This window comes from Rhinoraja longicauda, chromosome 35, assembly GCF_053455715.1.
Source record: "Rhinoraja longicauda isolate Sanriku21f chromosome 35, sRhiLon1.1, whole genome shotgun sequence".
NCBI lineage: Eukaryota > Metazoa > Chordata > Chondrichthyes > Rajiformes > Arhynchobatidae > Rhinoraja > Rhinoraja longicauda.
In genome coordinates, this window is record NC_135987.1 from 1,186,298 (window position 1) to 1,213,689 (window position 27,392).

The 27,392-nt window shown below is 49.1% G+C and overlaps 1 protein-coding gene and 1 non-coding gene across 2 annotated transcripts; one reads left to right on the forward strand and one right to left on the reverse strand.

Moving 5' to 3' along the window:
- Positions 1–4,506: 4,506 nt before the first annotated feature.
- On the reverse strand, positions 4,507–4,589 carry trnal-cag (transfer RNA leucine (anticodon CAG)). The gene has a single exon. It is a non-coding gene; the product is annotated as a tRNA-Leu (tRNA).
- Positions 4,590–9,095: 4,506 nt separating this feature from the next.
- On the forward strand, positions 9,096–26,921 carry pus3 (pseudouridylate synthase 3). The gene is made up of 4 exons (XM_078428441.1): positions 9,096–9,596; positions 13,388–13,893; positions 19,111–19,301; positions 25,415–26,921. Exons 1-4 carry the CDS (start codon positions 9,129–9,131, stop codon positions 25,939–25,941), a joined length of 1,692 nt encoding a protein of 563 aa, XP_078284567.1. The 5' UTR covers positions 9,096–9,128; the 3' UTR covers positions 25,942–26,921.
- Positions 26,922–27,392: the final 471 nt, after the last annotated feature.

Here is a 27,392-nt window from a genome sequence, read left to right on the forward strand (position 1 = left end):
TGCAAACGCGGGTGGGGGAAGGATGAAGAAGATAAACAAGACGTAATGGAACCTGGATGGAGTGTTACAGTTGTCCAATTATCCTTTTCCCCTTTCGACTTTGGGTTCATTAAACAATGCAATCATTGAGTTATATAGAATCTCATCGTACAGTGGTGGAAAGATGGGTCATGACATCGCTCGTGGTAGCGAATGGCAAAGCGAAGCTCGAGAAAGGCAGCAGGGTTCGAGAAACCAGGTGTTGGGGGAGGGAGGGCATTGGTGGTAGTTCTCGGACCTGGTTGTGCCTTCAGGTGTAGCGGCCTTGTGAAAGATTGGTTTTACAGCCAGTGAGGGTGTGCCTAAAAATGTTGCTGGGGTTTGGCAGAGAGAACATGATGGATCTTCTCCAAGCTACTGGTTTATGTTCTTGGGTATGGGAAGAACATCGTAGGTGGCTCTGACGATGAAGCTAAGACGGGATCCTTCCACCACCCACAGTTCCTTCCACGTAAGCCTACGATGCTCCTGGTTTTCCCAGGTCCACTGGCCCTGTTTGGACTGCGATACTGCCTTTGCGCATCTCTCTGCCTCCTCCTGCTGACGGACCTGAGCAGCTACCAGCTTTCTTCTCTGGATGGATGTTGCCTTGTGCCATGTGGGTCGACTTGTCCCGTGTCCAATCCCACCTCTTCCCCGCTGCACTGTCCGACAATGTCTCCGTGCCTGAGAGCAGATGTTGCTTGCTGTACAGCCTCCGATGGGGTCCACTTCCTCCCAGTTGCCAGTCTAGGAGTAGCCGCTCGTACCGCATCATCCTGAGACTCGGTCAGGGTCATGTCCAGCCTCACTTTGGTGCATTTGTATCCTTCTGTGAGGCTAGAGACAGGCAGTTCCAGAGCGTTGTGTCCATATAAGCCGATATTGCTGAGGCAACGTGGGAGTCCAAGCCACTTCTTGATGTATGAACTGACTGTTCTCTCCAGCTTCTCGACTTTGGTGATGGGGACCTCGTAGACCGTCAGAGGCCACTTCAGACGGGGGAGCAATCGAAACTGCAGGCACCAGAGTTTCATCTTGCCAGGAAGCAAGGTCTTGTCTATGCTAGAAAGGCAATTGAAGGGTTGTTCCCTCAGTTGGTCACACTGGTGTGAGTCTTTGAGGCTTGCATTGTACCACCGCCCTAAACTCTTAACTGGCAGCTCTGACACCATCGGAATCGGTGTTTCATCAATGAGGAATCTCTGGTCTACCATTTTTCCTCTAATGATGGATAGGCTACTGGATTTGTTGGGTTTCAAGTTCGCATGAAGCTTTTCCAGCTGGCGTTTGGTACAGGCAATGGTTGAGGTCAGGGTGGTCATGTCATGCATTTAGGCATGATTGAGAGATGGCCGCTGCCAGACAGCAGTGGCTCTCCTCCTACGACCCACTTGGAAGCTCGGATGATCACTTGCATCGCCATGGTGAAGGCTAGCGGGGAGATGGTGCAACGTGCCATTATTCCCTCTTCCAGTGATTGCCATGATGTTGTGTATTCTGTTGTTGTAATGCAGAATTGCAAATCTTGGAAGTGGTTTCTGACCAGGTTTGTAAAGGTCTTTGGCATATGGAAGAACTCGAAGGCTGTCCAGAGGAGAGAATGGGGAACAGATCCAAAAGCATTGGCTAGGTCCAGGAATAAGACGTGCTGATCTTTTCCTTCCCTTCTTGCAGACTGGATTTGAGGCCATATCATGCTTGTGTGTTCTAAGCATCCAGAGAAGCCTGGTATACCAGCTTTCTGTACCGACGTGTCAATCAAGTTGTTCTGTTTCAGGTAGGTTATCATCCTTCGAGCAACAATGCTAAAGAAGATCTTCCCATCAACATTCAAGAGATTGATTTGCTGGAAGTGGTCGATGTTTGAGGCATCCTTTTCCTTGGGGACTACCACTCGCCCTGCTCTTCGCCACGCTCTTGGGATGGTTTGCTTCTTCCATGCCACCGTCATTTGCCTCCATAGGAACCGTAGGACATGTGGAGCATTTTTGTACAGCGGGTATGGAACTCCGTTTGGTCCCGGAGCTGAAGCTGCCTTTGCCTTCCTTACGGCTCTCTGTATCGCTCCACCTTGGGAGGCTGTCATCCAATTGGTGTTCTGGTTGAGGAATGGGTGGCATATCTGCAGGTATCCCCTTCTGCTCAAATCTTTAGTTGTCTGTGTGCGTTAATTTCAGGTATTCCTCCAACTCCCTGTTTGACACCTTAAGTGATCCGCTCTTTTCCTTTGTGAAAAGTCCTTTCACAAATCTGAAGGGATCCATGTAGAAGGATGTTCGTGCCCTTTCCTTCTTCTTGCGTCGAGTTCTGATGGTTTCTGCTCTCCGCAGTCTTCCCAGGCGTTCCTTTAGATCTGCTTGCAGGGGGTTGATGCCCCACTCTTTCCTCCAATGAGGATTTCCTCCGCCGTTTCCTCAGGTCTCTTCTCTGTTTGATTAGGCGCTCGATGTCTCGATGCCTTCTGAGCTTTGGAGGAGTTGTTGTTTCCTTCTTTTTGGTTTCAAACCTTTCTGTCCCGTAGAAGTAGATCAGATCACTCATTTTCCTCACTGTTCCTTCACTGTTCCTAGGATCTTACTCAGGTCTCCGTCGATTGTTGCCCACTCTTTCTTGCTGCTGGACTTTGGCAACTTCACATGATGTCTGTGGACTTGCATGTTCTTCTCCAAAGCAGGCTGCGTCTGGCTGGGTTCCAGTTTGTCAGATGTTGTGCTTGAATTTCCGCCCCCGCTCTCGCAGACGCAAGGGGTATTTTTCTCTTTGGATTTTTCGTAGCCATGAGGGGTGACTCCTGTTCACAAATCACAGTGACGGAACCTGCCGCCATGGATCGCTAGTCCTTTACAGCCCCGTTGGGGTCTTTTTCTCCTGTCCGCTGTCTTTCCACGCCATCACATGGTCTTCCCCTAGTTGTCAGCTGCACTTTCACAGCAGTCACTGGATTTCTCCAGCTTATCAGTTGATATTACAATCCCTACTGTAATGGCAGCTTCTTAATATCTTGAGTGAGGGTAGGGGTAAAGACTTCTTTGGGGTCATCAGGTGGGCACTCTCCTTCCTTGGTGTTTCGTTGATAGGCCCACGACACATCTAGAGGGCTCAACAGCGATACCTGGCGTCCCAGGTGCGCTCCACTTTGTTTTTACCCCCTTTGCTGGTCATTTTGCAGCCCAGTTGGAGTCCTCCCTCTTCAGCCACAGCCAGTTGCTGCTTCGCTCGGCAGCCTCTGACAGCGACCTGACGGCTTGCCGGAAGGCCTGTCCTCGAACTCCCATTACCTTCAGGAGTCTGATTGTTGACATGGCTACAAACCGTCTACAACCAACCTCTACAGGGAGCACCTTTGTACACCAGACGCGTTGTTCTGCCTCGGCTGCTAAGTCTGAATACTTCAGACATTTGCATTCATGCGTTTCACTAACTGCAGCCTCCCAAGACACAGTTAACTCCACGATGTACAGGGATTTCTGTGAGGTTGACCACAAGATCAGTTACGGCCTGAGATTAATTGTGATGATCTCTGCTGGAAAGATGAGCTTCTGAACTAGATCAGCCTGCATTTTCCAGTCCGGGGCAGTGTCCAGGAGGGTCGGTTCCTTTTTGCAAATGGCTTCTCTGGAAGTTGGTGGTAGTTCTGCTACCTTCCAAGGTAATGGCCAGTTGTCGCAGGAGGAGTAAACGGAGACTATAAAGTTGTAGTGGAAACGAATTAAGGGCCGATTAGGCAGATGGAAGCAAATGGGCGAGGGGATAAGGAGGGTCGTAACATAGGCTTGTGGTTGATAGGTGGAGCCAGAGAGGGAATGGATGTTTGGCAGATGGTTGATGAAGGAGAGAGGATGGGAATGAAGAAACAAACAGGTAGATGGATATGTTTGGAGAAGAATCCCGACCCGAAACGTCACTTATTCATTTTCTCCAGTCTGAAGAATGGCCTTGACACAAAAAGGTCACGTATTCCCTTTATCCGGGTCTGAAAAGGGTCTCAAAACGAGACATCACTCATTCCGTCTCTGCAGAGATGCTGAGTGACCCGGTCAGTTACTGCAGCCTTTGTGTATATCTTGGGTATGTCGGGTATATGGAGTCAGGTCGGGAGTGTAGCCAGTCTTGCTAACGCGGGTGGGGGAGTGGTGAAGAATATAAACAAGACGGAGTGGAACCTGCATGGAGTGTTACAGTTGTCCAATTATCATTTTCCCCTTTCGTCTTTGGGTTCATTAAACAATGCAATCATTGAGTTATACAGAATCTCATCGTACAGTGGTAGAAAGATGGGTCATGACATCGCTCGTGGTAGCGAATGGCAAAGCGAAGCTCGAGAAAGGCAGCAGGGTTTGTAAAAGTCAAACGATAGCAGTTGTGATCGTTTGGAAGGACCAAGTGTATTCAAAGTCCGGGAGAATAAGGCAGCAAGACAAAATCGGCGGCCAGCAGAAGTCAACAAATCAACCAAAGGTAAAACTGTGATTTAAAATATGAAATTGTCAGAAGTGGGATTCGAACCCACGCCTCCAGTGGAGACTGCGACCTGAACGCAGCGCCTTAGACCGCTCGGCCATCCTGACTACAAATGATTCTGGATAACGTTGGTGTCATGACAGGAATCAATAAGAATGATTAAATTATATTCATTTTTCCGGTGTTGAGAATCCGAGAATTTGTTTCGTTGCCGTTTTAGGTTAGCGTTACATTTCACAAGCGAGTGAACGTCTCACGATAGTTTATAAAAATCTCACAAATTCAGCGATGTGAGTGGAAGTGATCTGGTTAAGCAAATTAATGTCCCGGCTGTCGAGGCTGGGAAGAGCCACGTTATATATATTTACAGCAATACCGAGAAACATACCTCGAGTCCAAAGAGAAAGGGATTGTTGACTATTCATCGGGACTCAGCGTAGAGAAGGGAAGATAGCCGGCATAAATTTGTAATATGTAATAAACTTGTTCCGCACATCTCCTGTAAACTTCATCCCTCTCACCTTAAACCTATAGTCTTTGACATTTGCACTCTGGGAAAAAGATTCTGACTATCTAAGCTATTTTCGGTTCTCATATTTTTATAAACATCTATAATATTTCCACTCAGGCTCCGATACTCGAAGATAGTCGAACATCTCCTGGAAGCTAATAGAGGGATTACACGGCAGGCGGGGTCACGGCACCTGACCCGTACTGTTGCCACGCAACGCCGACTGGAAGACACGCCGTGTACTGCAGACAATCACTTACAAGGTCTTTCATAGAAACATAGAAACATAGAAAATAGGTGCAGGAGTAGGCCATTCGGCCCTTCGAGCCTGCACCGCCATTCAATATGATCATGGCTGACCTGCCTTCTCTCCATACCCCCTGATCCCTCTAGCCATAAGGGCCACATCTAACTCCCTCATAAATATTGCCAATGAACTGGCCTCAACTACCTTCTGTGGCAGAGAATTCCACAGACTCACCACTCTCTGTGTGAAGAAATGTTTTCTCATCTCGGTCCTAAAAGACATCCCCCTTATCCTTAAGCTGTGACCCCTGGTTCTGGACTTCCCCAACATCGGGAACAATCTTCCCGCATCTAGCGAGTATATGCCTAGTCTATCCAGTCTTTCAGTGCAGCCTCTTTGTTTCGTCTTTTTCTTCTATTTTATGTTTGGAACGACTTATGTTGTGGAACAGTTCGCCAGTCCTATTGAGAGGGTGTTGCAGTTCAATGATGCGGCTGCACTTTGTTGCCGCTCGGCTTCATCCGCACCATCAACGCTTCTCCGGGACCGTCCCGACGCTCCGAGCGTCCTGCGCTCCTCGCTCCTCCATTCTTGGCGCCCCTGCTCCGCGCCTCGCTTCCTGCGGCTCTTCGGCCCCATCCGCTCCTGCTGGCCCTCCAGCTCGCCATCTCCGTCAGTCGGGGTCCGCTTCCACTTGGCCGGCGCTGAACACCACGAGGCTGGGGCCGCCGAGCAGAGCCGTGGCCTGGTCTTCCGCCTCGGCTCCCAGCGCCCAGCGCCCGGCCCACCTCTCGCTGCGGTCCTCTTCCTCCACCTCTTCGGGGTCGACATTCCGCTCCTCCTCCTCTTCCACCGCCTCCTCCTCCAAGACCGTCAAGGCCCTTCGCACTCAGGCCCCGGCGGGTCGCCGACCTCCAGCACTCACTGTTTCTACCACTGCAGACCCTCCAGGCCACACTGCTCGGGTTCTTCCCGCTTCTCCTCTCCACGCTCGCTCAACCTCCTCCTCCTCCTCCTCCTTCTCCTCCTCCTCCTCCTCCCTCCTCCCTCCTCCCTCCCCCTCCCTCCTCCCTCCTCCCTCCTCTCTCCTCCCTCTCCCTCCTCCCTCCCCCTCCTCCCTCCTCCCTCCTCCCTCCTCCCTCCTCCCCCTCCTCCCCCTCCTCCCCCTCCTCCTCCTCCTCCTGCTCCTCATCCTCTCACCCCCCCCCCCCCCCGTCCGTCCCCCCACGGTCGCGGCGATTTGCTTCTCGGCTTTGCTCTCCTTCCTCCCTTCCATGTCCAGACGTCTTCCTAGCTGCTTCTTGCGTCCGCGGGGTTGGCAGCCCTAATCCCGGTTCCTCTTCCCCCGCCAGATCCTCCAGATTCCTCATTTTTACAGCACAAAAATTGGCCATTTGGCGGCTTTATAAAAGGTAAGGATGTATCTGTTGCATGGTCTACTAGTGTATGCCTTGAGCTGCCATTTCCTCCAGATGACTTGTGCACTTTAACCTTACGACCTAACGTGCAATCCCCCTCTTCCGCCTAATTAAGCAATAGTTTATATCAAGGAGCTAGTAGCCTTTAAAGGCGAAGCGCAAGGGGCTGTGATGCTGGAAGGGGTAAACAAGCAAAGTGCTGGCGGATCGCAGCCGGTCATATCATATCATATCATATCTATACAGCCGGAAACAGGCCTTTTCGGCCCACCAAGTCCGTGCCGCCCAGCGATCCCCGCACATTAACACTATCCTACACCCACTAGGGACAATTTTTACATTTACCCAGCCAATTAACCTACATACCTGTACGTCTTTGGAGTGTGGGAGGAAACCGAAGATCTCGGAGAAAACCCACGCAGGTCACGGGGAGAACGTGCGAGAATGAGCGAGTCACTCAGCGGGCCAGGCAGCATCTCTGGAGAAAAGGAATGGGAAGTTTGAAGAAGGGTCTCGTCCCCAAACATGACCCAGTCATTCTCTCCAGAGCTGCTGTCCGTCCGGCCCGTTGAGTTTCTCCAGCATTTTGTGTCCATCTGTAGTGGCTGAAGGTTGTCTGGAAGGCTAGAGTTATTGAGCACTATCTCGAAACACTTCACGAGAGGCCTGTTATGCTGCAACTAGTAAGAGTTCCGTTGTGTAGGAAAGAACTGCAGATGTTTAAATCGAAGGTAGACACAAAATGCTGGAGTAACTCCGCGGGTCAGGCAGCATCTTTGGAGAGAAGGAATGGGTGACGTTTCGGGTCAAGACCTTTCTTCAGACTGATGACATTACCTGTGCCACATAATACTTTTCACTCTTGACGTAATGTGCCCTTTTATCCACGAGCTCTTGCGACATGTGCCCTTTTATCCACGGCGACTGTACCTGCCATCAAATACTTTTTTTCTGCTCTGATTTTGCATTTTCAGACATTCAGAACGTAGCAAACCTGTTTCCATCCTGTACACGTGTATACCCTATCGAGAAACGCCAGCACCCGCCGCTAACCCGAGCCTTGTGAGAATGGTATTCCTGGTCCGGTTGAGGAATTACCGGTCTGAACTGTAGAATTGAATTGTTCCGAGTGGGCTGTGGGAGGGGATTCAGTTGCTGGGAAGATGCTGCTATGAGGGAGATTGTCCGTCGCCTGCGCGGTGGGATTCCGTGGGTGGGGAGAATCGGTGAGACGGAGAGTGTTCTTGGGTCAAGGAAGGGAAATCACTAGTTGGGAATAGTGGGATGGGGGGATTGTTCGTGGATGTCGAGAATCGATGATGGGGGAGAGTGACTCTGGGCTGCGGGATGTTCAGTGGTGCAGATAATCGCTGGTGGGGGACAGTTTCCACTGGTGATGGGAGGGGATTCAGCGGTTATGGCGAGTAGGTGATGGAGGGAATGTTCGTGGGCTGTGTGATGAGAAGCAGTGGGTGGGGAGAATGAGTGATAAGCGAAAGCATCCGTGGTCTGTGGGAGTGGATTCAGTGGATTCAATGGATTCAGTGGATTCAGAGCCGAAGAAGTGAAAGATTATCCGGAGGTAATAGAAGAGTAAGTAATGGGAGGGGGGGGGGGGACAAGGAGAGCAGGTCGGCCGTGGGCAGTCGAATCAATTACATGTCCGTGATGGGGGAGAGGGTGTATGGAAGATGATACAACGGGAGAGTGAGTGCCGTGGAAGAGCGTCAGTGAGTCGTGGGAATAGATTCAGTGGACGGCGACAGTGGTGACGGGAGAGTCTGAGCTGGGAGGATACTTCTGCACCTCTGGTCTTCTAACAACATGAGGCGCCCTGATTTCGCCCCCACTCCTTTTTTCCTGAATTTGCTTTGACTCTGAAAACGGTTCCAGACCCGAACCTACACATATCTCTTCCCTCCACAGATGCTGCCTGACCCGCTAAGTTACTCCAGCACTGTGTTATGCTCAAGATTCAGACACCTGAAGTTCATTGTCTCTCCTTTGTTCTGAAGATAAACACAAAATGCTGGAGTAACTCAGAGGGACAGGCAGCATCTCTGGAGAGCAAGAATTTATAAGAAGATAACTGCAGATGCTGGTATAAATCGAAGGTTTTTATTCACAAAATGCTGGAGTAACTCAGCAGGTCAGGCAGCATCTCGGGAGAGAAGGAATGGGTGACGTTTCGGGTCGAGACCCTTCTTCAGACTGATGTGTGTCAGTCTGAAGAAGGGTCTCGACCCGAAACGTCACCCATTCCTTCTCTCCCGAGATGCTGCCTGACCTGCTGAGTTACTCCAGCATTTTGTGAGCAAGAATTTATCTTTAGCTCCCATCTCCTGCAACGAATGAACTACAATTCCCGGCGTTCCGCGGGGCAGGCGTTGAACACTTTCCGGTCGGCTGACCCGGAGCAGAAGCGTTGTGGCGACGGCGGCCATTACAAGTGGCGTGCAGTGAGTGTGGGATGGCGGCCCGCTGTCCCCAGGGCGATGTGGACAAACCTAGAACAGACCAGTGTCTCCATGGCGACGGCGCACAGGGCAGACAAGCTCACTGCGGTGATTACACAGACGGAGCAGCCGGGTGTCTCCACGGCGGAGACGACGAGTGTCAGCATGGGAGAGCACCAATACAGTGTCCCCAGGGCAGAGCCCCACCAGGAGCCCGAGACCCCAGGCTCCCCACCTCCAGCAAACGCCCCCGCCGGCAGCGCCCCTTCGACTTCAGCCAGCACGGGCGCCGGCATGTGGCTGTGCGCCTGGCTTACCTGGGCTGGGGCTACCAGGGATTCGCCAGCCAGGCCAACACAGACAACACGGTGGAGGCCAAACTCTTCCAGGCCCTGCTCCAGACCCGGCTGGTGGAGAGCCGACAGACTGCCAACTACCACCGCAGCGGCCGCACGGATAAAGGGGTCAGCGCCTTTGGACAGGTAAGGCTGGCTTTTGGGGGGGGGGGGGGGAGATCAGTGTCTTGAGGTGGGGCAGTGGTCTGCATCTGGGTAGTTCCAGCGGAGGGGTCCGAGGAGGGGGGGGGGAGTAGGTCATTCGTCCCTTCGTGCCAGCACCGCCATTCAATGTGATCATGGCTGATCATTCTCAATCAGTACCCCGTTCCTGCCCTCTCCCCATACCCCCTGACTCCGCTATCCTTAAGAGCTCTATCTAGTTATCTATTTAATGCATTCAGAGAATTGGCCTCCACTGCCTTCCGAGGCAGAGAATTCCACAGATTCACAACTCTGACTGAAAACGTTTTTCCTCATCTCAGTTCTAAATGGCCTACCCCTTATTCTTAAATTGTGGCCCCTTGTTCTGGCCTCCCCACATTGGGAACATGTTTCCTGCCTCTAACGTGTCCAACCCCTTAATAATCTTATACGTTTCGATAAGATCTCCTCTCATCCTTCTAAATTCCAGTGTATACAAGCCTAGTCACTCCAGTCTTTCAACATATGACAGTCTCACCATTCTGGGAATTAACCTAGTAAACCTACGCTGCACGCCCTCAATAACAAGAATATCCTTCCTCAAATTTGGAGACCAAAACTGCACACAATACTCCAGGTGTGGTCTCACTCGGGCCCTGTACAACTGCAGAAGGACCTCTTTGCTCCTATACTCAACTCCCCTTGTTATGAAGGCCAACATTCCATTGGCTTTCTTCACTGCCTGCTGTACCTGCATGCTTCCTTTCAGTGACTGATGCACTAGGACACCCAGATCTCGTTGTACGTCCCCTTTTCCTAACTTGACACCATTCAGATAATACTCTGCCTTCCTATTCTTACCACCAAAGTGGATAACCTCACAGTTATCCACATTAAACTGCACCTGCCATGCATCCACCCACTCACAAAACCTGTCCAAGTTACCCTGCAACCTCATAGCATCTTCCTCACAGTTCACACTACCACCCAGCTTTGTATCATCTGCAAATTTGCTAATGGTACTTTTAATCCCTTCATCCAAGTCATCCAAGTTTGAGAGAGAAGCACCGAGCAAGTTGGCAGGGAAATGTTGAGGAAGTGATAAAGGTGATCAATGAGGAGGTGGTGAAGTGGTTGTTATTATATGGACGAAATAGGGTTGTGGAGAAAGGGCAATATTCAGTTTGCATGGCTGTTGCCAGTGGGGTTCCGCAGGGATCTGTGCTGGGACCCCTGCTTTTTGGACTGTGAAGAAGGCTCTCAAAGTGTACATAGAAACATAGGAGGATATAGTTCAGTTGGGCTGCTAAATGGCAGATAGAGTTTAATTGGAACACATGTGAGGTTTTACACTTTGGAGGGATTGAATGTAAGGGGAATGTACAGAGTTATTGACAAGACCTTTATCAGAATTAATGCGCAAAGGGTTTTTGGGAATTGAAAATTGGCAACACAAATATATAAAGGTGTGTGCTCTGTTCGCATTCATCAGTTGGGACATTGAGTTCAAGAGTCAGGAGGTAAACACAAGGTGCAAAGGTAACTCAGCGGGTCAGATAACAGCTCTGGAGAAAAGGAATAGGTGACATTTTGGGTCGAGTCCCATCCTCAGACCCCCGTTTCTTCCTTGACTGCAGGACCAACCAATTTCCCTCGACTAAGACTCTTCACCGCCTAGTGAAGCTGGTCCTTTTTTATCTTTCCTATAGAGATGCTGTCTGACCTGCTGAGTTTCTCCAGCTTTTTGTGACTATCTTTGTTCAGACCAGCATCTGCAGCTTCTTCCTACACATAAATGTCAGGATGCATTTGGAGTATTGCTTACAATTCTGGTCGCCCCATGACAGGAAGGATGTGGAGGCTCTAGAGAGGATGTGGAAGAGCTTTACCACAATGCTGCCTGGTATTGGCTACAAATAGATTTGGATGAGGGGATTGAAGGTTTTGTGGTCAAGTTTGCGGATAGGAGGATAGATGTAGGGGCAGGCAGTGTAGAGATGGCATCGACTCTGCAGAAGGACTTGGACAGGTTGGGAGAGTGGGAAGCAAAGTGGCAGATGGAATATAGTGTAGCAAAGTGTGAAGTCATGCATTTTGGAAGTAAGAATAAATGCATAGACTATTTTCCAAATGGGAGAGAAACCAGAAATCGGAGGTGCAAAGGGACTTAGGAGTGTTGGTATAGGATTCCCAAAAAGTTAATGTGCAAGTCAAATCGGTTGTAAAGAAAGCAAACTCAATGCTAGCATTTATTTAAAGAGGGCTTGTATACAAAAACAGGGATGTAGTGCTGAGGCTCTACAAGGTGCTGGTAAGGCCGCATTTGGATTATTGTGAGCATATCTGAGGAAGGATATTGTGGTTCTGGAGAGGGTCCAGAGAAAGGTTACAAGAATAATCTCAGGGATGAGTAGGTTAACCTATGATGAGTGTTTGTCGGCACTGGGCCTGTACTCGCTTCTGTTTAGAAGAATGAGGAAGGATCCTCATTGAAACATACATAATAGTGAAAGGCTTGGATAGAGTGGATGTGGAGAGGATGTTTCCACTAATGGGAGAGTCTAGGACTAGAGGTCATAACCTTAGAATTAAAGGATGTTCTTTTAGGAAGGAGACGAGGTGAAATTTCTTTAGTCAGAGGGTGCTGAATCTGTGGAATTCTTTGCCACAGAAGGCTGTAGAGGTCGTCAGTGGATATTTTTAAGATGGATAGATTTTTGATTAGTATGGGTGTCAGAGGTTATGGGGAGAAGGCAGGAGAAAGGGGTTAGGGAGAGAGATAGATCAGCCATGATTGAATGGCAGAGTAGACGTCAAGGGCTGAATGGCCCAATTCTACTCCTATCACTTATGACCTAATGGAAGAGAAGTCTTGGTGCAGGAAATAAGAACTGGTGACGTGGACTGGGATATAGATCAGCTGGTAGCTGGGCAGAGAAACTTCAAATGCAGTTTCATCCAACAAAGTGTGAGGACGTTGAATGTAAAGTGAGAGTAAATCGCAGAATCCATCGGGGCATTGGGCAACAGATGGATCTTTAGGTGCAATTCCACAGTTCCCTGAAATTGGTAACACAAGGAGATAGGGTGGTAAAGAAGGCATATGGTATACTAGCCTTCATCTTTGGAGCATGGAGCATTCATTTCACTGCACATCGTGTATGTGTATGTGACAAATAAACTTGACTTGACTTGATAACATCAGGAAGTCAGGTTGGGGGTATATAAAACTTTGGTCAGGCTTTATATGGAGTGTGGTGTGCCATTCTTGCTGTCCCACTTTACGAAGGATGCCGAGGCTGTGGAGAGGATGCAGAGGAAGTTTACAAATTACTGCATGAATTGGCGGGTATTAGCAGCAAGGAGAGTTTGGACCAACGTGGATTATTTTCTCTGGAGCATTCAAGGCTGAGGGGAGACCTGATAGAAGTGGAGTTACAGTCAGGTTTGTTGGGCCATTGGGAGTTGCCTCCCGTTGTGTGGCTGAGGGATAGAATCTGCAGGTAGATGAGGGGGAGTAAAAGGGGATGAAGATAGATGGGTGGTTGGTGTCGGCAAAAGGCCCTTTTTTCTGCTAATTTGATTTTGTGACACTCTCTCCATCTTTCTCCCCCTTCCTTTCCCCATTCTCTGCTCGTCATCCCCTCCCCTTCCTCCTCTCACTGTTTCCACCCTCTCCTCCCTCTGTATTCTCTCATCCCTTCCCTCCATCTTCACCCTTGTATCTGCCACATCCCCTCGCCATCCTAACCCTCACCTCCTCCCTCCCCCACCCCTCTCCTCCCTTCCCTCAGGTGGTGTCCCTGGAGCTGCGCTCTCGGACTCGGGGCCCGGACGGTGCAGAGTTGCCAGGCGACGAGCTGCCATATACGCGGCTGTTGAACCGGTCTTTGCCGCGGGATGTACGTGCACTGGCCTGGGCGCCGGCACCCCCCGGCTTCAGCGCTCGCTTCAGCTGCCAGCACCGCACCTATCGCTACCTGTTCCCGGTTTTGGGGCTGCAGCTGGGCCGCATGGTGGAGGCGGGGCGCCGGCTGTGCGGCACACATGACTTCCGCAACCTCTGCCGCATGGACGTGGCCAACGGGGTGGTGAAATTCGTGCGCACGGTGCTGCGGGTGCGCGTGTGGCGGGCTGGCAATGGCCTGGGCTGCCTGGAGGTGCGGGCCCGTTCCTTCCTCTACCATCAGGTGCGCTGCATGGCCGCTGTGCTGCTGCTTGTGGGCCGTGGGCTGGAGGAGCTGGACGTGGTGGACCGGCTCCTGGACGTGGAGAGCAACCCCTGCAAGCCCCAGTACAGGTGTGGCTCCATGACCTCTAACCCCCGACCCACGGGGTCCCCCTATCCTGCCGACCCATCGCCCGCCCGACACCACCCGCTCTCCACCTCTGTCTTCCCAGCGCTCCGAGCATCCCAACCACCAAATAGTGACCATCGACCTCCCTGCCTCTCCCACCCCCAAAACCCCACCGACCCCAAGCAGTTTGACCACCGATTTGCTTAACTGTCCTAACCCCTTACCCCACATCTCAACAATTAACCCTCTACCACCTCTGCCCGGATCACAGTTGTTCAAGAGGCTCATTTTTATTCTAATTCCCCCCTTTTCCACGGTCGCAGGCCCTACCCTTGTGCCTCGAGGTCACTCTGTTCGTCTAAACTCCCTACCGTTCACATTGTGTGTCCTCCCCTTGTACCCTGATATTCCTCTGTTTGTCAACACTCCCTACCATTCATGGTGGGTGACCCACCCTTGTGCCATGATGTTCCTCAGATGTCCCCACCATTCTCGGTCTGTGTCAATAGACAATAGACAATAGACAATAGACAATAGGTGCAGGAGTAGGCCATTCAGCCCTTCGAGCCAGCACCGCCATTCAATGCGATCATGGCTGATCACTCAATCAGTACCCCGTTCCTGCCTTCTCCCCATACCCCCTCACTCCGCTATCCTCAAGAGCTCTATCCAGCTCTCTCTTGAAAGCATCCAACGAACTGGCCTCCACTGCCTTCTGAGGCAGAGAATTCCACACCTTCACCACCCTCTGACTGAAAAAGTTCTTCCTCATCTCCGTTCTAAATGGCCTACCCCTTATTCTCAAACTGTGGCCCCTTGTTCTGGACTCCCCTAACATTGGGAACATGTTATCTGCCTCTAATGTGTCCAATCCCCTAATTATCTTATATGTTTCAATAAGATCCCCCCTCATCCTTCTAAATTCCAGTGGAGACAAGCCCAATCGCTCCAGCCTTTCAACATACGACAGTCCCGCCATTCCGGGAATTAACCTAGTGAACCTACGCTGCACGCCCTCCATAGCAAGAATATCCTTCCTCAAATTTGGAGACCAAAACTGCACACAGTACTCCAGGTGCGGTCTCACCAAGTCAAGTCAAGTCAAGTCAATTTATTTGTATAGCACATTTAAAAACAACCCACGTTGACCAAAGTGCTGCACATCTGACTAGGAAAAAAAGAAACATACAGTGGCAGGCAGCCAAAACACAACGGCGCGGCCATCTTGAACAAAATGTTAATTCAATCACCCACAGTCCAACAATAAAAGCACTAAACAGGCACCCAAATTACCCAACCCCAAAAACCCCCCAGGGCCCGGTACAACTGTAGAAGGACCTCTTTGCTCCTATACTCAACTCCTCTTCACTGCCTGCTGTACCTGCATGCTTCCTTTCATTGACTGATGCACTAGGACACCCAGATCTCGTTGAACTCCCCCTCCTCCTAACTTGACACCATTCAGATAATAATCTGCCTTTCTATTCTTACTTCCAAAGTGAATAACCTCACACTTATCTACATTAAACTGCATCTGCCATGTATCCGCCCACTCACACAACCTGTCCAAGTCACCCTGCAGCCTTATTGCATCTTCCTCACAATTCACACTACCCCCCAACTTAGTATCATCTGCAAATTTGCTAATGGTACTTTTAATCCCTTCGTCTAAGTCATTAATGTATATCGTAAATAGCTGGGGTCCCAGCACCGAACCTTGCGGTACCCCACTGGTCACTGCCTGCCATTCCGAAAGGGACCCATTTATCCCCACTCTTTGCTTTCTGTCTGTCAACCAATTTTCTATCCATGTCAGTACCCTACCCCCAATACCATGTGCCCTAATTTTGCCCACTAATCTCCTATGTGGGACCTTGTCGAAGGCTTTCTGAAAGTCGAGGTACACCACATCCACTGACTCTCCCTTGTCAATTTTCCTAGTTACATCCTCAAAAAATTCCAGTAGATTTGTCAAGCATGATTTCCCCTTCGTAAATCCATGCTGACTCGGAATGATCCCGTTACTGCTATCCAAATGCTCAGCAATTTCGTCTTTTATAATTGACTCCAGCATCTTCCCCACCACTGATGTCAGACTAACTGGTCTATAATTCCCCGTTTTCTCTCTCCCTCCTTTCTTAAAAAGTGGGATAACATTTGCTATCCTCCAACCCACAGGAACTGATCCTGAATCTATAGAACATTGAAAAATGATCTCCAATGCTTCCACTATTTCTAGAGCCACCTCCTTAAGTACTCTGGGATGCAGACCATCAGGCCCTGGGGATTTATCAGCCTTCAGTCCCATCAGTCTACCCAAAACCATTTCCTGCCTAATGTGGATTTCCTTCAGTTCCTCCATCACCCTAGGTTCTCCGGCCCCTAGAACATTTGGGAGATTGTGTGTATCTTCCTCAGTGAAGACAGATCCAAAGTAACGGTTTAACTCGTCTGCCATTTCTTTGTTCCCCATAATAAATTCCCCTGCTTCTGTCTTCAAGGGACCCACATTTGCCTTGACTATTTTTTTCCTCTTCACGTACCTAAAAAAACTTTTGCTATCCTCCTTTATATTATTGGCTAGTTTACCCTCGTACCTCATCTTTTCTCCCCGTATTGCCTTTTTAGTTAACTTTTGTTGCTCTTTAAAAGAGTCCCAATCCTCTGTCTTCCCACTCTTCTTTGCTATGTTATACTTCCTCTCCTTAATTTTTATGCTGTCCCTGACTTCCCTCGTCAGCCACAGGTGTCTCTTACTCCCCTTAGAGTCTTTCCACCTCTTTGGAATAAATTGATCCTGCAACCTCTGCATTATTCCCAGGAATACCTGCCATTGCTGTTCTACCGTCTTCCCTGCTAGGGCCTCCTTCCAATCAATTTTGGCCAGCTCCCGCCTCATGCCTCTGTAATCCCCTTTGCTATACTGTAATACCGACACTTCCGATTTTCCCTTCTGCCTTTCCATTTGCAGAGTAAAACTTATCATGTTGTGATCACTGCCTCCTAATGGCTCTTTTACCTCTAGTCCCCTTATCAGATCAGGATCATTACACAACACTAAATCCACAATTGCCTTCTCCCTGGTAGGCTCCAGTACAAGCTGTTCTAAGAATCCATCTCGAAGGCACTCTACAAACTCTCTTTCCTGGGGTCCATTTCCAACCTGATTTTCCCAGTCTACCTGCATGTTGAAATCTCCCATAACCACAGTAGCATTACATTTTTGACACGCCAATTTTATCTCCTGATTCAACTTGCACCCTATGTCGAGGCTACTGTTTGGGGGCCTATAGATAACTCCCATTAGGGTCTTTTTACCCTTACAATTTCTCATTTCTATCCATACTGATTCAACATCTCCTGATTCTATGTCACCCCTTGCAAGGGAATGAATATCATTCCTTACCATCAGAGCAACCCCACCCCCTCTGCCCACCTGTCTGTCTTTTCTATACGTTGTGTACCCCTGGATATTCAGTTCCCAGCCCTGGTCCTCTTGTAACCATGTCTCAGTGATCCCTACAACATCATACTTGCCCATGACTAACTGAGCCTCAAGCTCATCCACTTTATTTTTTATACTACGCGCATTTAAGTACAACACTTTAACTTCTGTATTTACCTCCTCTCTCACATCGTTCACAATTGGCCCTGCCCTTAATTTCTTTTCCGCTCTAGAACTTCTGTTCCCATTCTTCCGAGAGTCTTTTGCAATATCTCCTGTATTCCCTTTTACCTCATCTTCATATTCACAATTTGTTAACCCCTCCCCCCCACTACTTAGTTTAAAGCCACAGGTGTCACACTAGCAAACCTGCCTGCCAGAATGTTTGTCCCCCTGCTGTTAAGATGCAACCCGTCCCTTTTGTACAAGTCACCCCTAGCCCAGAAGAGATCCCAGTGGTCCAGAAATCGAAATCCCTGCTCTCTGCACCAGCCCCTCAGCCATAAATTCATACCCTCTATCTCTCTGTTCCTGGCCTCACCAGCACGAGGTACCGGTAGCAGTCCAGAGATAACCACCTTCGACGTCCTACTTCTCAGTGCTTTTCCCAACTCTCTAAACTCCCGCTGTAGCACCTCCTTCCTCTTCCGCCCGACGTCATTCGTGCCCACGTGCACAACGACTTCAGGTTGATCGCCTTCCCTCACTAGGATTTTCTGAAGCCGGTCTGTGATGTGTTGAACCCTGGCACCAGGGAGGCAACAGACCATCCTCAAGTCCCTCCTGCTGCCACAGAATCTTCTGTCCGTCCCTCGGACTATGGAGTCACCGACCACTACGGCTCTTCCAGACTTCGGTCTCCCCTGTCGAGTATCCTTGCCAACAGGTCCGCCACTCGGACTGGAAACGTCTTCTGCCCCGACAGTTCCCAAGAGGGTATACCTATTTGCAATAGGCACAGCCACTGGGGTCTCCTGTAGTCCACGTCCACTCCCCCCTGAAACAGTCTCCCACCTTCGCTCGACCTGGACCCTTGGCGTGACAGCCTCACAATAGGTCCTGTCGAGGAAACTCTCGCATTCTCGGATGGCCCTGAGGTCATCCAACTGCCTCTGCAACTCCACCACACGTCCCTTCAGGAGCTGCACCTGGACACAGTTCTTGTAGGTGTAGCTCCCAGAAGCTCCAGCGACGTCCCTGTCTTCCCACATCCTGCAGGAAACACACCGCACCAACTTTTCCGCCATCACCTTGTGCCTATAACCAGCTCTGGCTTAAAACAATCGTATCCTCCTCACCTCAGCCTCCTCGCCGAAGACTCGCAGCCAAAGACTCGCACTTCCCTCACTGGGCTGCACCTGAACAGGGCTGCACCCTTTTGCAAGTATTGCTTATATTACCAATTAAATTGCCTGATTGTCCAATTTACCTGACTTCTCACTTAAACTAGCACTTACTTTAGTGCTCAGCCAACGGGCGTCCTTGCTCTGCTCCCGTACTTGATGTCCCTCTGTTCCTCAACATTCTACCATTCATGGTGTGTCCCCTCTCTTGTACCCCTCTGTACCTCAACACTCCCTACCATTTATAATGTATGCCCTACCCTTGTACCCTGATGTCCCTCTGTTCCCCAACAGTCCCCACCATTCTTGGCGTGTATTCTCGCTTGTACTCCTCTGCCCTCGACCCTCCCTGGGGCCAGATGACAACCTCCTGCTTGTCAACAACTAGGATTTCTATCTGCATTTGCTAACAGACCCTCCCCTGTCTATAGCATGGCAGTGGACTATCCGCTGGTTCTCCACGACTGCTCCTACGAAAACCTGGAGTGGAACTTCGACCCGGACGTCCATGCCTTCACCATGGGTGACCTGCAGGCCATGTGGGCCAGCTATGCCATCAAAACCCGGATCCTTTATTCCATGCTCAGCGGACTGGGACAGGCACCCAATCCCCAGGACCCAGGTAGGAGCTCAGAATACAGTTGTATGTGTGGAGAGAAAGGGCCTGAGCCTGTCCCTGTGTAACAAGCTGACAAAGAACAGTGAATGACAGGGCCCTGGGTATGTTGTGGAGCACTGGGATCTCAGTGTGTAGGTACATAGCTCCTTGAAAATTGCGTCACAGATAGATAGGATGGTCACAAAGGCTTCTGGTACATTGCCCTTCACCAGGCAGTTTATTGAGTACAGTAGATAGGTTGTCATGTTACAGTTACTCAAGATGTTGGTGAGTCCGCATTTGGAGTATTGCACTCAGTTTTAGTCGTTAAGGTGGAAAATGTGGAGAAGATTTGCAAGGATCTTGCCAAGACTTGACGGCCTGAGCGATAGGTGGAAGTTAGGTAGGCTAGGACCTTATTCCTGCTTTGGACTGCAGAAGGATGAGAAGTTATCAAAGTGATATATGTGTATAACATCATGAGGGGAATAGTTGAGGTAAATGCAGTCTTTTATCCAGAGTAGGAAATCAAGAACCATAGGTTTAAAGTAAGAGGGGAAAGATTTAGTAGGAGCCTGATGAACAACATTTTCACGGAGAGGGTGGTGGTTATATGGAACAAGCTGCCAAAAGAGGTAGTTGCGGCACATATTATAACCACATTTAATTCAACATTCTTCATTAGTACAGGTGTCGGAGATAATGGGGAGAAGGCAGGAGAATGGGGTTAGGAGGGAGAGATAGATCAGCCAGAGAGCGAGAGAGAAAACGGAAGGCTGTAGAGGTCGTCAGTGGATATTTGATAAGACCAGTTAGCCTGACATCGTTGGTGGGGAAGATGCTGGAGTCAATTATTAAAGAGGTAATAACGGCACATTTGGATCGGTAAAAGGATTGGTTCAAGTCATCGTGGATTTATGAAGGGGAAATCCTGCTTGACTAATCTGGAATTTTTTTTGAGGATGTGACAAGTAAAATGGATGAAGGAGAGCCAGTGGATGTAGTGTATCTGGACTTTCAGAAAACCTTTGATAACGTTCCATTGGTCAGCAAAATTAGAGCACATGGTATTGGGGGTAGGGTATTGACATATAGAGAATTGGTTGGCAGGCAGGAAGCAAAGAGTAGGAGTAAACAGGTCCTTTTCAGAATGGCAGGCAGTGGAGAGTGGAGTGCCGCAAGGCTCGGTGCTGGGGCCGCGACTATTGACAATATATATTAATGATTTGGATGTTGGAATTAGAAGTAACACTGGCAAGTTTGTGGATGACACAAAGCTGGCTGGCAGTGTGAACTGCAAAGAGGATGTTAGGAGGTTACAGGGTGACTTGGACAGGTTGGGCAGATGCATGGCAGATGCAGTGTAATGTCGATAAATGTGAGGTTATCCACTTTGGCAGCAAAAATAAGGAGGCAGATTATTATCTCAATGGTGTCAGATTAGATAAAGGAAGTGCGATGATATCTTGGTGTCCTTGTACACCAGTCACTGAAAGTAAGCGTGCAGGTACAGCAGGCAGTGAAGAAAGCTAATGGCATGTTGGCCTTCATAACGAGAGGATTTTATTCACAAAATGCTGGAGTAACTCAGCAGGTCAGGCAGCATCTCGGGAGAGAAGGAATGGGTGACGTTTCGGGTCGAGACCCTTCTTCAGACTGATGTCAGGGGGGCGGGACAAAGGAAGGATATAGGTGGAGACAGGAAGATAGAGGGAGATCTGGGAAGGAGGAGGGGATGGGAGGGACAGAGGAACTATCTAAAGTTGGAGAAGTCGATGTTCATACCACTTGGCTGCAAACTGCCCAGGCGAAATATGAGATGCTGTTCCTCCAATTTCCGGTGGGCCTCACTATGGCACTGGAGGAGGCCCATGACAGAAAGGGCAGACTGGGAATGGGAGGGGGAGTTGAAGTGCTCGGCCACCGGGAGATCAGTTTGATTAATGCGGACCGAGCGCAGGTGTTCAGCGAAGCGATCGCCTAGCCTGCGTTTGGTTTCAACTTATTTACATCGGCGAAACCAAGCGCAGGCTCGGCGATCGCTTCGCTGAACACCTGCGCTGTTCTCCAGTTTTGGTCTCCTAATTTGAGGAGGGACGTCCCGGCTATTGAGGCAATGCAGCGTTGGTACACGATGTTAATCCCTGGGATGGAGGGAATGTCATGAGGAAAAATTGGAAAGACGAGGCTTGTGTTCACTGGACTTTAGAAGGATGTGAGGGGATCTTATAAAAATGTATAAAATTATAAAAGGACTGGACAAGCTAGATGCAGGAAAAATGTTCCCAATGTTGGGGGAGTCCAGAACCAGGGGACACAGCCTAAGAATAAAGGGGAGGCCATTTAAAACTGAGGTGAGAAGAAACTTTTTCACCGAGAGAGTTGTGAATTGGTGGAATTCTCTGCCACAGAAAGCGGTGGAAGCCAATTCACAGGATGAATTTAAAAGAGAGTTAGGTAGAGCCCTAGGGACTAGTGGAATCAGGGGATATGGGGAGAAGGCAGGCACAGGTTACTTAGTTTAGAGTTTAGTTTAGTTTAGAGATACAGTGCGGGGACAGACTCTTTCGGCCCACCGGGTCCGCGCCGACCAGTGATCCCCGCTCATTAACACTATCCTATACCCACTATGGACAATTTTTATATTTACCAAGCCAATTAACCTACATACCTGTACATTTTTGGAGTGTGGGAGGAAACTGAAGTTCTCGGAGAAACCACATGCAGGTCACGGGGACATCGTACAAACTCCCTAGTCAGGATCGAACCCGGGTCTCCGGTGCTGCATTCGCTGTAAGGCAACAACTCTACCACCATGCCACCCATTCCTGATTGTGGATGATCAGCCATGATCACAACGAATGGCGATGCTGGCTCAAAGGGCCAAATGGCCTCCTCATGCACCTATTTTCTATGTTTCTATGATTGAATGCTTTAGAAGAATTGGGCTGAATTTACCTAATTCTACTCCTATCCCTTATGACCTTTAAAAGGCATTTGAACGGGTGCATGGATGCAAAAGGTTTAGAGGGATGTAGGCCAAATGCAGGCAGGTCGGACGAGTGTAGATAGGTTATCTTAGTCAGCATGGGCGTTGGGCATCTGTGTCAATGATTTGGATGAGAATTAAAAGAGAGTTGGATAGAGCTCTAGGGGCTAGCGGAATCAAGGGATATGGGGATAAGGCAGGTATGGGTGACTGATTGTGGATCAGCCATGATCACAATGAATGGCGGTGCTGGCTTGAAGGGCAAATGGCCTCCTCCTGCACCTATTTTCTATGTTTTTTCTATGTTTTCTATGAGAAGGTACATGGCATGATTAGCAAGTTTGCAGATGAAACTAAAGTGGGTGGTATTTTAGATAGTGAAGATGTTTGTCAAAGATTACAGCAGGATCTTGATTTGTAGGTCAGGTGGGCTGAGGAATGGTTAACAGAATTTAATACAGAGAAATTTGGGTGGGGGGGGGTTGCTTTTTGAGAAGTCTTAACACGGGCAGGACCTACACAGTGAATGGTAGGACTTTCGGGAGTGTTGTGGAGCAGACGAATCTGGGATTGCAGGTGCTTTGTTCCTTGAAAGTGATAGGGTGGGCAAGAAGGCTTTCTGCACATTGGCGCTCATAAGTCAGAGTATTGAGTATTGTAGTTGGGAAGTCATGTTGCAGTTATTGGTGCAATCATGTTGCAGACATTGGTGAGTCTACATTTAGAATGATGTATTCAGTTTTGTTCACCATGTCAGGAAAGATATTGTCAAGCTTGAAAGGGTTCAGAGATGATTTACCAGGATGTTATTGAGGGACTACGCTATAGGGAGAGGTTGAGCAGGCTAGAACTTTATTATATGCAGAGCAGGAGGATGAGAGTTGATCTTATGGAGGTGTACAAATTCATGAGAGGAATAGATCAGGTAAACAATGTTTTGCCAAGAATAGGGAAATTGAGAACCAGAGAATGTAGGTTTAAGTTGATGGGGGGGGGGGGGGATTTAATGGGAGCCTGAGGGTTAGCTATTTTACACAAAGGGTGGTGGGTGTATGGAATGAGCTGCCGGAGGAGGTAGCAGAGGCAGGTACTATCACATTGTTTAAGAAACATTTAGACAGGTAGACCCCTCCTACACCTCCCTACCCTTGATATCGCCATCACAGGTGATAGACTATTGACTAACGTCTATTACAAACCCACTGACTCCCACAATTAACTCGACCACAGTTCTTCCTACCCTGCTTCCTGCATAGACCTTATCCCATAATCCCAATTCCTCCATCTATGCCACATCTGCACCCAAGATGAAGTATTCCATACCAGGGCATCCGAGATGTCCTCATTCTTTTGGGTATGGCGTTCCCCTCTTCCATCATAGATGTGTCTCCTTGGTACCCCACAGCTCTGCCCTTGCCCTCCCTCCCGCTACTACCCCTCTCAGATAAAGGAACAAAATTGGGTACTGTCTGATCTTCCGGGATCTAGGTTGTGCCTAGAAAAGATACAAAGATCTTTGTCGAGCTTCCTGCAATCTCCATCAATAACCTGGGATATATCCCATCAGGCCCTGGGGATTTATCCACATTAATGCTCTTGAAGAGCCCGAACACTGCCTTTTCCTTGATCTCAAACTGCCCGAGCATATTTGGTCCTTCCCACACTGATCTCACTGTCCTACATGTCTTTCGCCTTGGTGAACACAGATGCAAAGTACTTGTTTAGTGCCCCGCTTACAGCCTCTGACTCCCAAGCATTAAATCAGTACTTTTATCCTTCTCCCTGGCAACCTTTTGCTTTTCATGTATTTATAAAAAAGCGAGGGATTTTAAAAAGCCTGAATCACCAATGACATTTCATGGCCACTTCTGGCCCTTCTAATTTCCCGTTTGATGTCTTTCCTGCTTGCTTTATATTATTGAAAGGCACTGTCTGCTTTCTTCTTGTCTGCTTTCTTCTTTCTAAACATTACATTTGCCTATTCTTTCTTGTTGACCAAATTTTGAGCCTCTTTGGGTCATCCAAGGTCCCTTTACATAAGGGATATGGGGGGAAGGCAGGCACTCGTTACTGATTATGGATGATCAGCCATGATCACAATGAATGGCGGTGCCTAGCTTAAAGGGCCAAATGGCCTCCTGCACCTATTTTCAATGTTTCTATGGACTCTGATCAGTGGCCTTTTGATGACCCCCACATGTCAGATGTAGATTTATCCAATTACAACTGCTCGCAATTTACTATTGCTAGTTTTTGCCTAATAATGTTTTCATCTGCCATCCTCCAATTTACTAAGTTTCTCCAATGTCCAGACATCCTTATTCATAACTATTTTCAAACTTATGAAGTAAGATTACAAACTTGCTGAGCATGCCATCAACATTCTCATCCGTTATTAATGTCGATGACAAATGGCATTGGACCCAGGACCGATCCCTGTGACACACCACTCTTCACAGGCCTCCAAACTGAAAAACATCCCTCTAATGTCATTTTATTTTTAGCTTTAAGGACGGGTTAAGCTGACTTGGATTGTTTGCTCTTCCACGTCAATGTTTGAGGAGAGACCTCAGAAAAATATATAAAATGATGAGAGGCCAGATAGGGTAGCTAGTCAATTATTTACCTAAAGTTCAAACACTAGAGGGTTGAGGTTTACGGTCAGAAGAGGGAAATTTAACAATGTGCAGGTTAAGTTTTTTTTCTCTCAGAGGAGTGGTGGTGCTTGGAACGTGCTGCCAGGGGTGGTGGTGGAAGCAGATACGGCAGTGACATTTAAATGGCTTTCAGATAGACACACGAAAAGCCTGGGAATGGTGGGAAATTAATCACATGCAGGCAGATGAGATTAGATGAGCATCATGGTCTACACAGTTATGGTGAGCAAAGGACTGTTCCTATCCCTTCTATACCTTGTGGGTCTGGTGATGTTTTATACACAGAATGTCCCAGGTCTTGCACACAGTACCTCGGTTATGAAGGCCGGCATGCTAAACCTATTCTTCATTGCTCTCCACCTGTGATGGCACTGTGGACTAAAGCAGCTGAGGGTTTAGAGGAAGGGCAGGACCTTGTGGTAGAATGAGTGGGGACAGTGGGAGAGCAGGGCCAAAATACAACAACCAATTGTGTGCTTGCCTTCTTGCAGAGGACGAGGAGGAGGAGGATGATGATGAGGAGAGTGCGCTGACTGCCTGGGGCTGCACCCAGCCCATCTTCACTGACCTGTCTCAGTCCCTGCTGGAGGGAGTACGGCCCAGGAAATACAAGCCACTGATGGAGCGGCAGAGATGTGAGGGGCTCGAGTCGAGGATCCGTCATTACGTCAAACGGGGGCGAATCACGTTGCCCGAGGAGATGAGGGAGACTGAGGGACAGCAGCACCCTGTGGATTCCTGGCACCCCGTGGACCCCGAGGAAAATGAGCGGCAAAGGGACCATGTGGAGCTCCAGAGTGAGGGGCAGCAGGGCCCTACGGAGCCGCTGGAACAGGAGGGGCAGCGGGACCTTGCGGAGTCCCAGGAACAGGAGGGGCAGCAGGGTGCTGTGGAGGCCAGGCGACAGCAGGACCCTGCAGAGCACAAAGAACAAGATAGGCGATGGGACTATAGGGAGCCCAGTGAAAAGCACAGGCGAAGAGAACCGGCAGATTTGATGCATGCGGACAAGCAATAAGACCCAGGGGAACTGGGTGCATCCCCATGGGGGAATGCACACACCGTGGCACTAAAGCCCTGCGGAATTTGGGTCTGGAACTTCAGGCAGAGTGGGAGCGACGAAGTGCGAGGGCCAAGAAAATGTCCGGTTTCTCAGACAGGCTCTCGGCGGGGAATTTGGAGAAGATTTGGGGGGAGAGTATCGGCAGAAGGATCAAGATTGCAGAGAGGAAGAATTAAATAAATGTAATGAAATATAAGATGATAAATATAATACAAAACACCAATGGAGCAAAGATGTTTGCCTCAGTTTTACACTCCGATATATCTTTCACTGTGATGTTGGCACGCCTCACACATTTTACATGCAACAACACTGACACAATCCAGACCCTTCACTGATACCCTCCATTCCCCTCACTGTGATGCTGATACAACTTACAGTCCTCACGGTAACAATGATACACTGGAAAACTCTCACTGTGATGCACTTCATATCTCTCACTGAAACAGATATACCCCGCAGCCCTCAGTGACACACTCTGCTACATCCCTCGCGGAAACACTCACTGTAAGGGTTAACATTGGGTAAGCAGCCATGTGGGTGCTATTGCAGGAGTGTAAAATGTTCCAGCTTGGTTATCGTGCTGAGGCATCCTGTTTGTCAGCATGTAGCACGGTTTATGGCTGATCGCATCCTCTGATATCAGCAAAGCTTTGATGTGTTAAAAACATCTTGCCATATGTTACCAAGAATGAAGAGGACACGTAGGTCACGACGGACGCAGAGTTCCTGATGGACACAAAAAATTATAGGTCATAGTAAACTTGCCGTATAAGGCAGCGATGGAAAAGTACTGCCACATGTATTACGGGTGTAAAGTGTGTGAATGTGAGTTTTCGGAGAGAGAGGCTACACTAGCTGCCTGAGCGTTTCTGAACGGTCCGGTGCCTAGGCTCTCTCCCACCTGGGTGAGTAAAATAAAGAGGTTAAACGAACTCGGTTGTCTGACTTTCTGTAATAGGTCACGAACTACAACATTTGGCGTAGTCAGCAGAGGGACATGAATAATGTGAACGTTTTCAGTCTCTTTCCAAATGTGAAGGGTTGTAAAACAATCGGGCTTAACGTGAGAGCGGAGAGATTTGAGGGGGAATTCCGGGGCAAACCTTTCAGTCAGAGGCTATTCGATGTCTGCAATGAGTTTCACACCAAGCTATATAGAAAGGGATACAAATGTGTCTTTTGGAAGACCTTTAGGTAGCGGCACGGATAGGAATCGTTTAGAGGAATATGGGCCAAATGCAAGCAAATAGTAGTAGCCGAGTACGTAAACTTGGTCGGCTTTGTCGCTATGGGCCGAAGTGTCGGTTCCAGGCTGACTGACTGATTACGCGGAAGAACATTTATGGAGGGATAATTCGTGGAGGGCAAGTACAATCCCCCAACATATGATCATTGGACTGAAC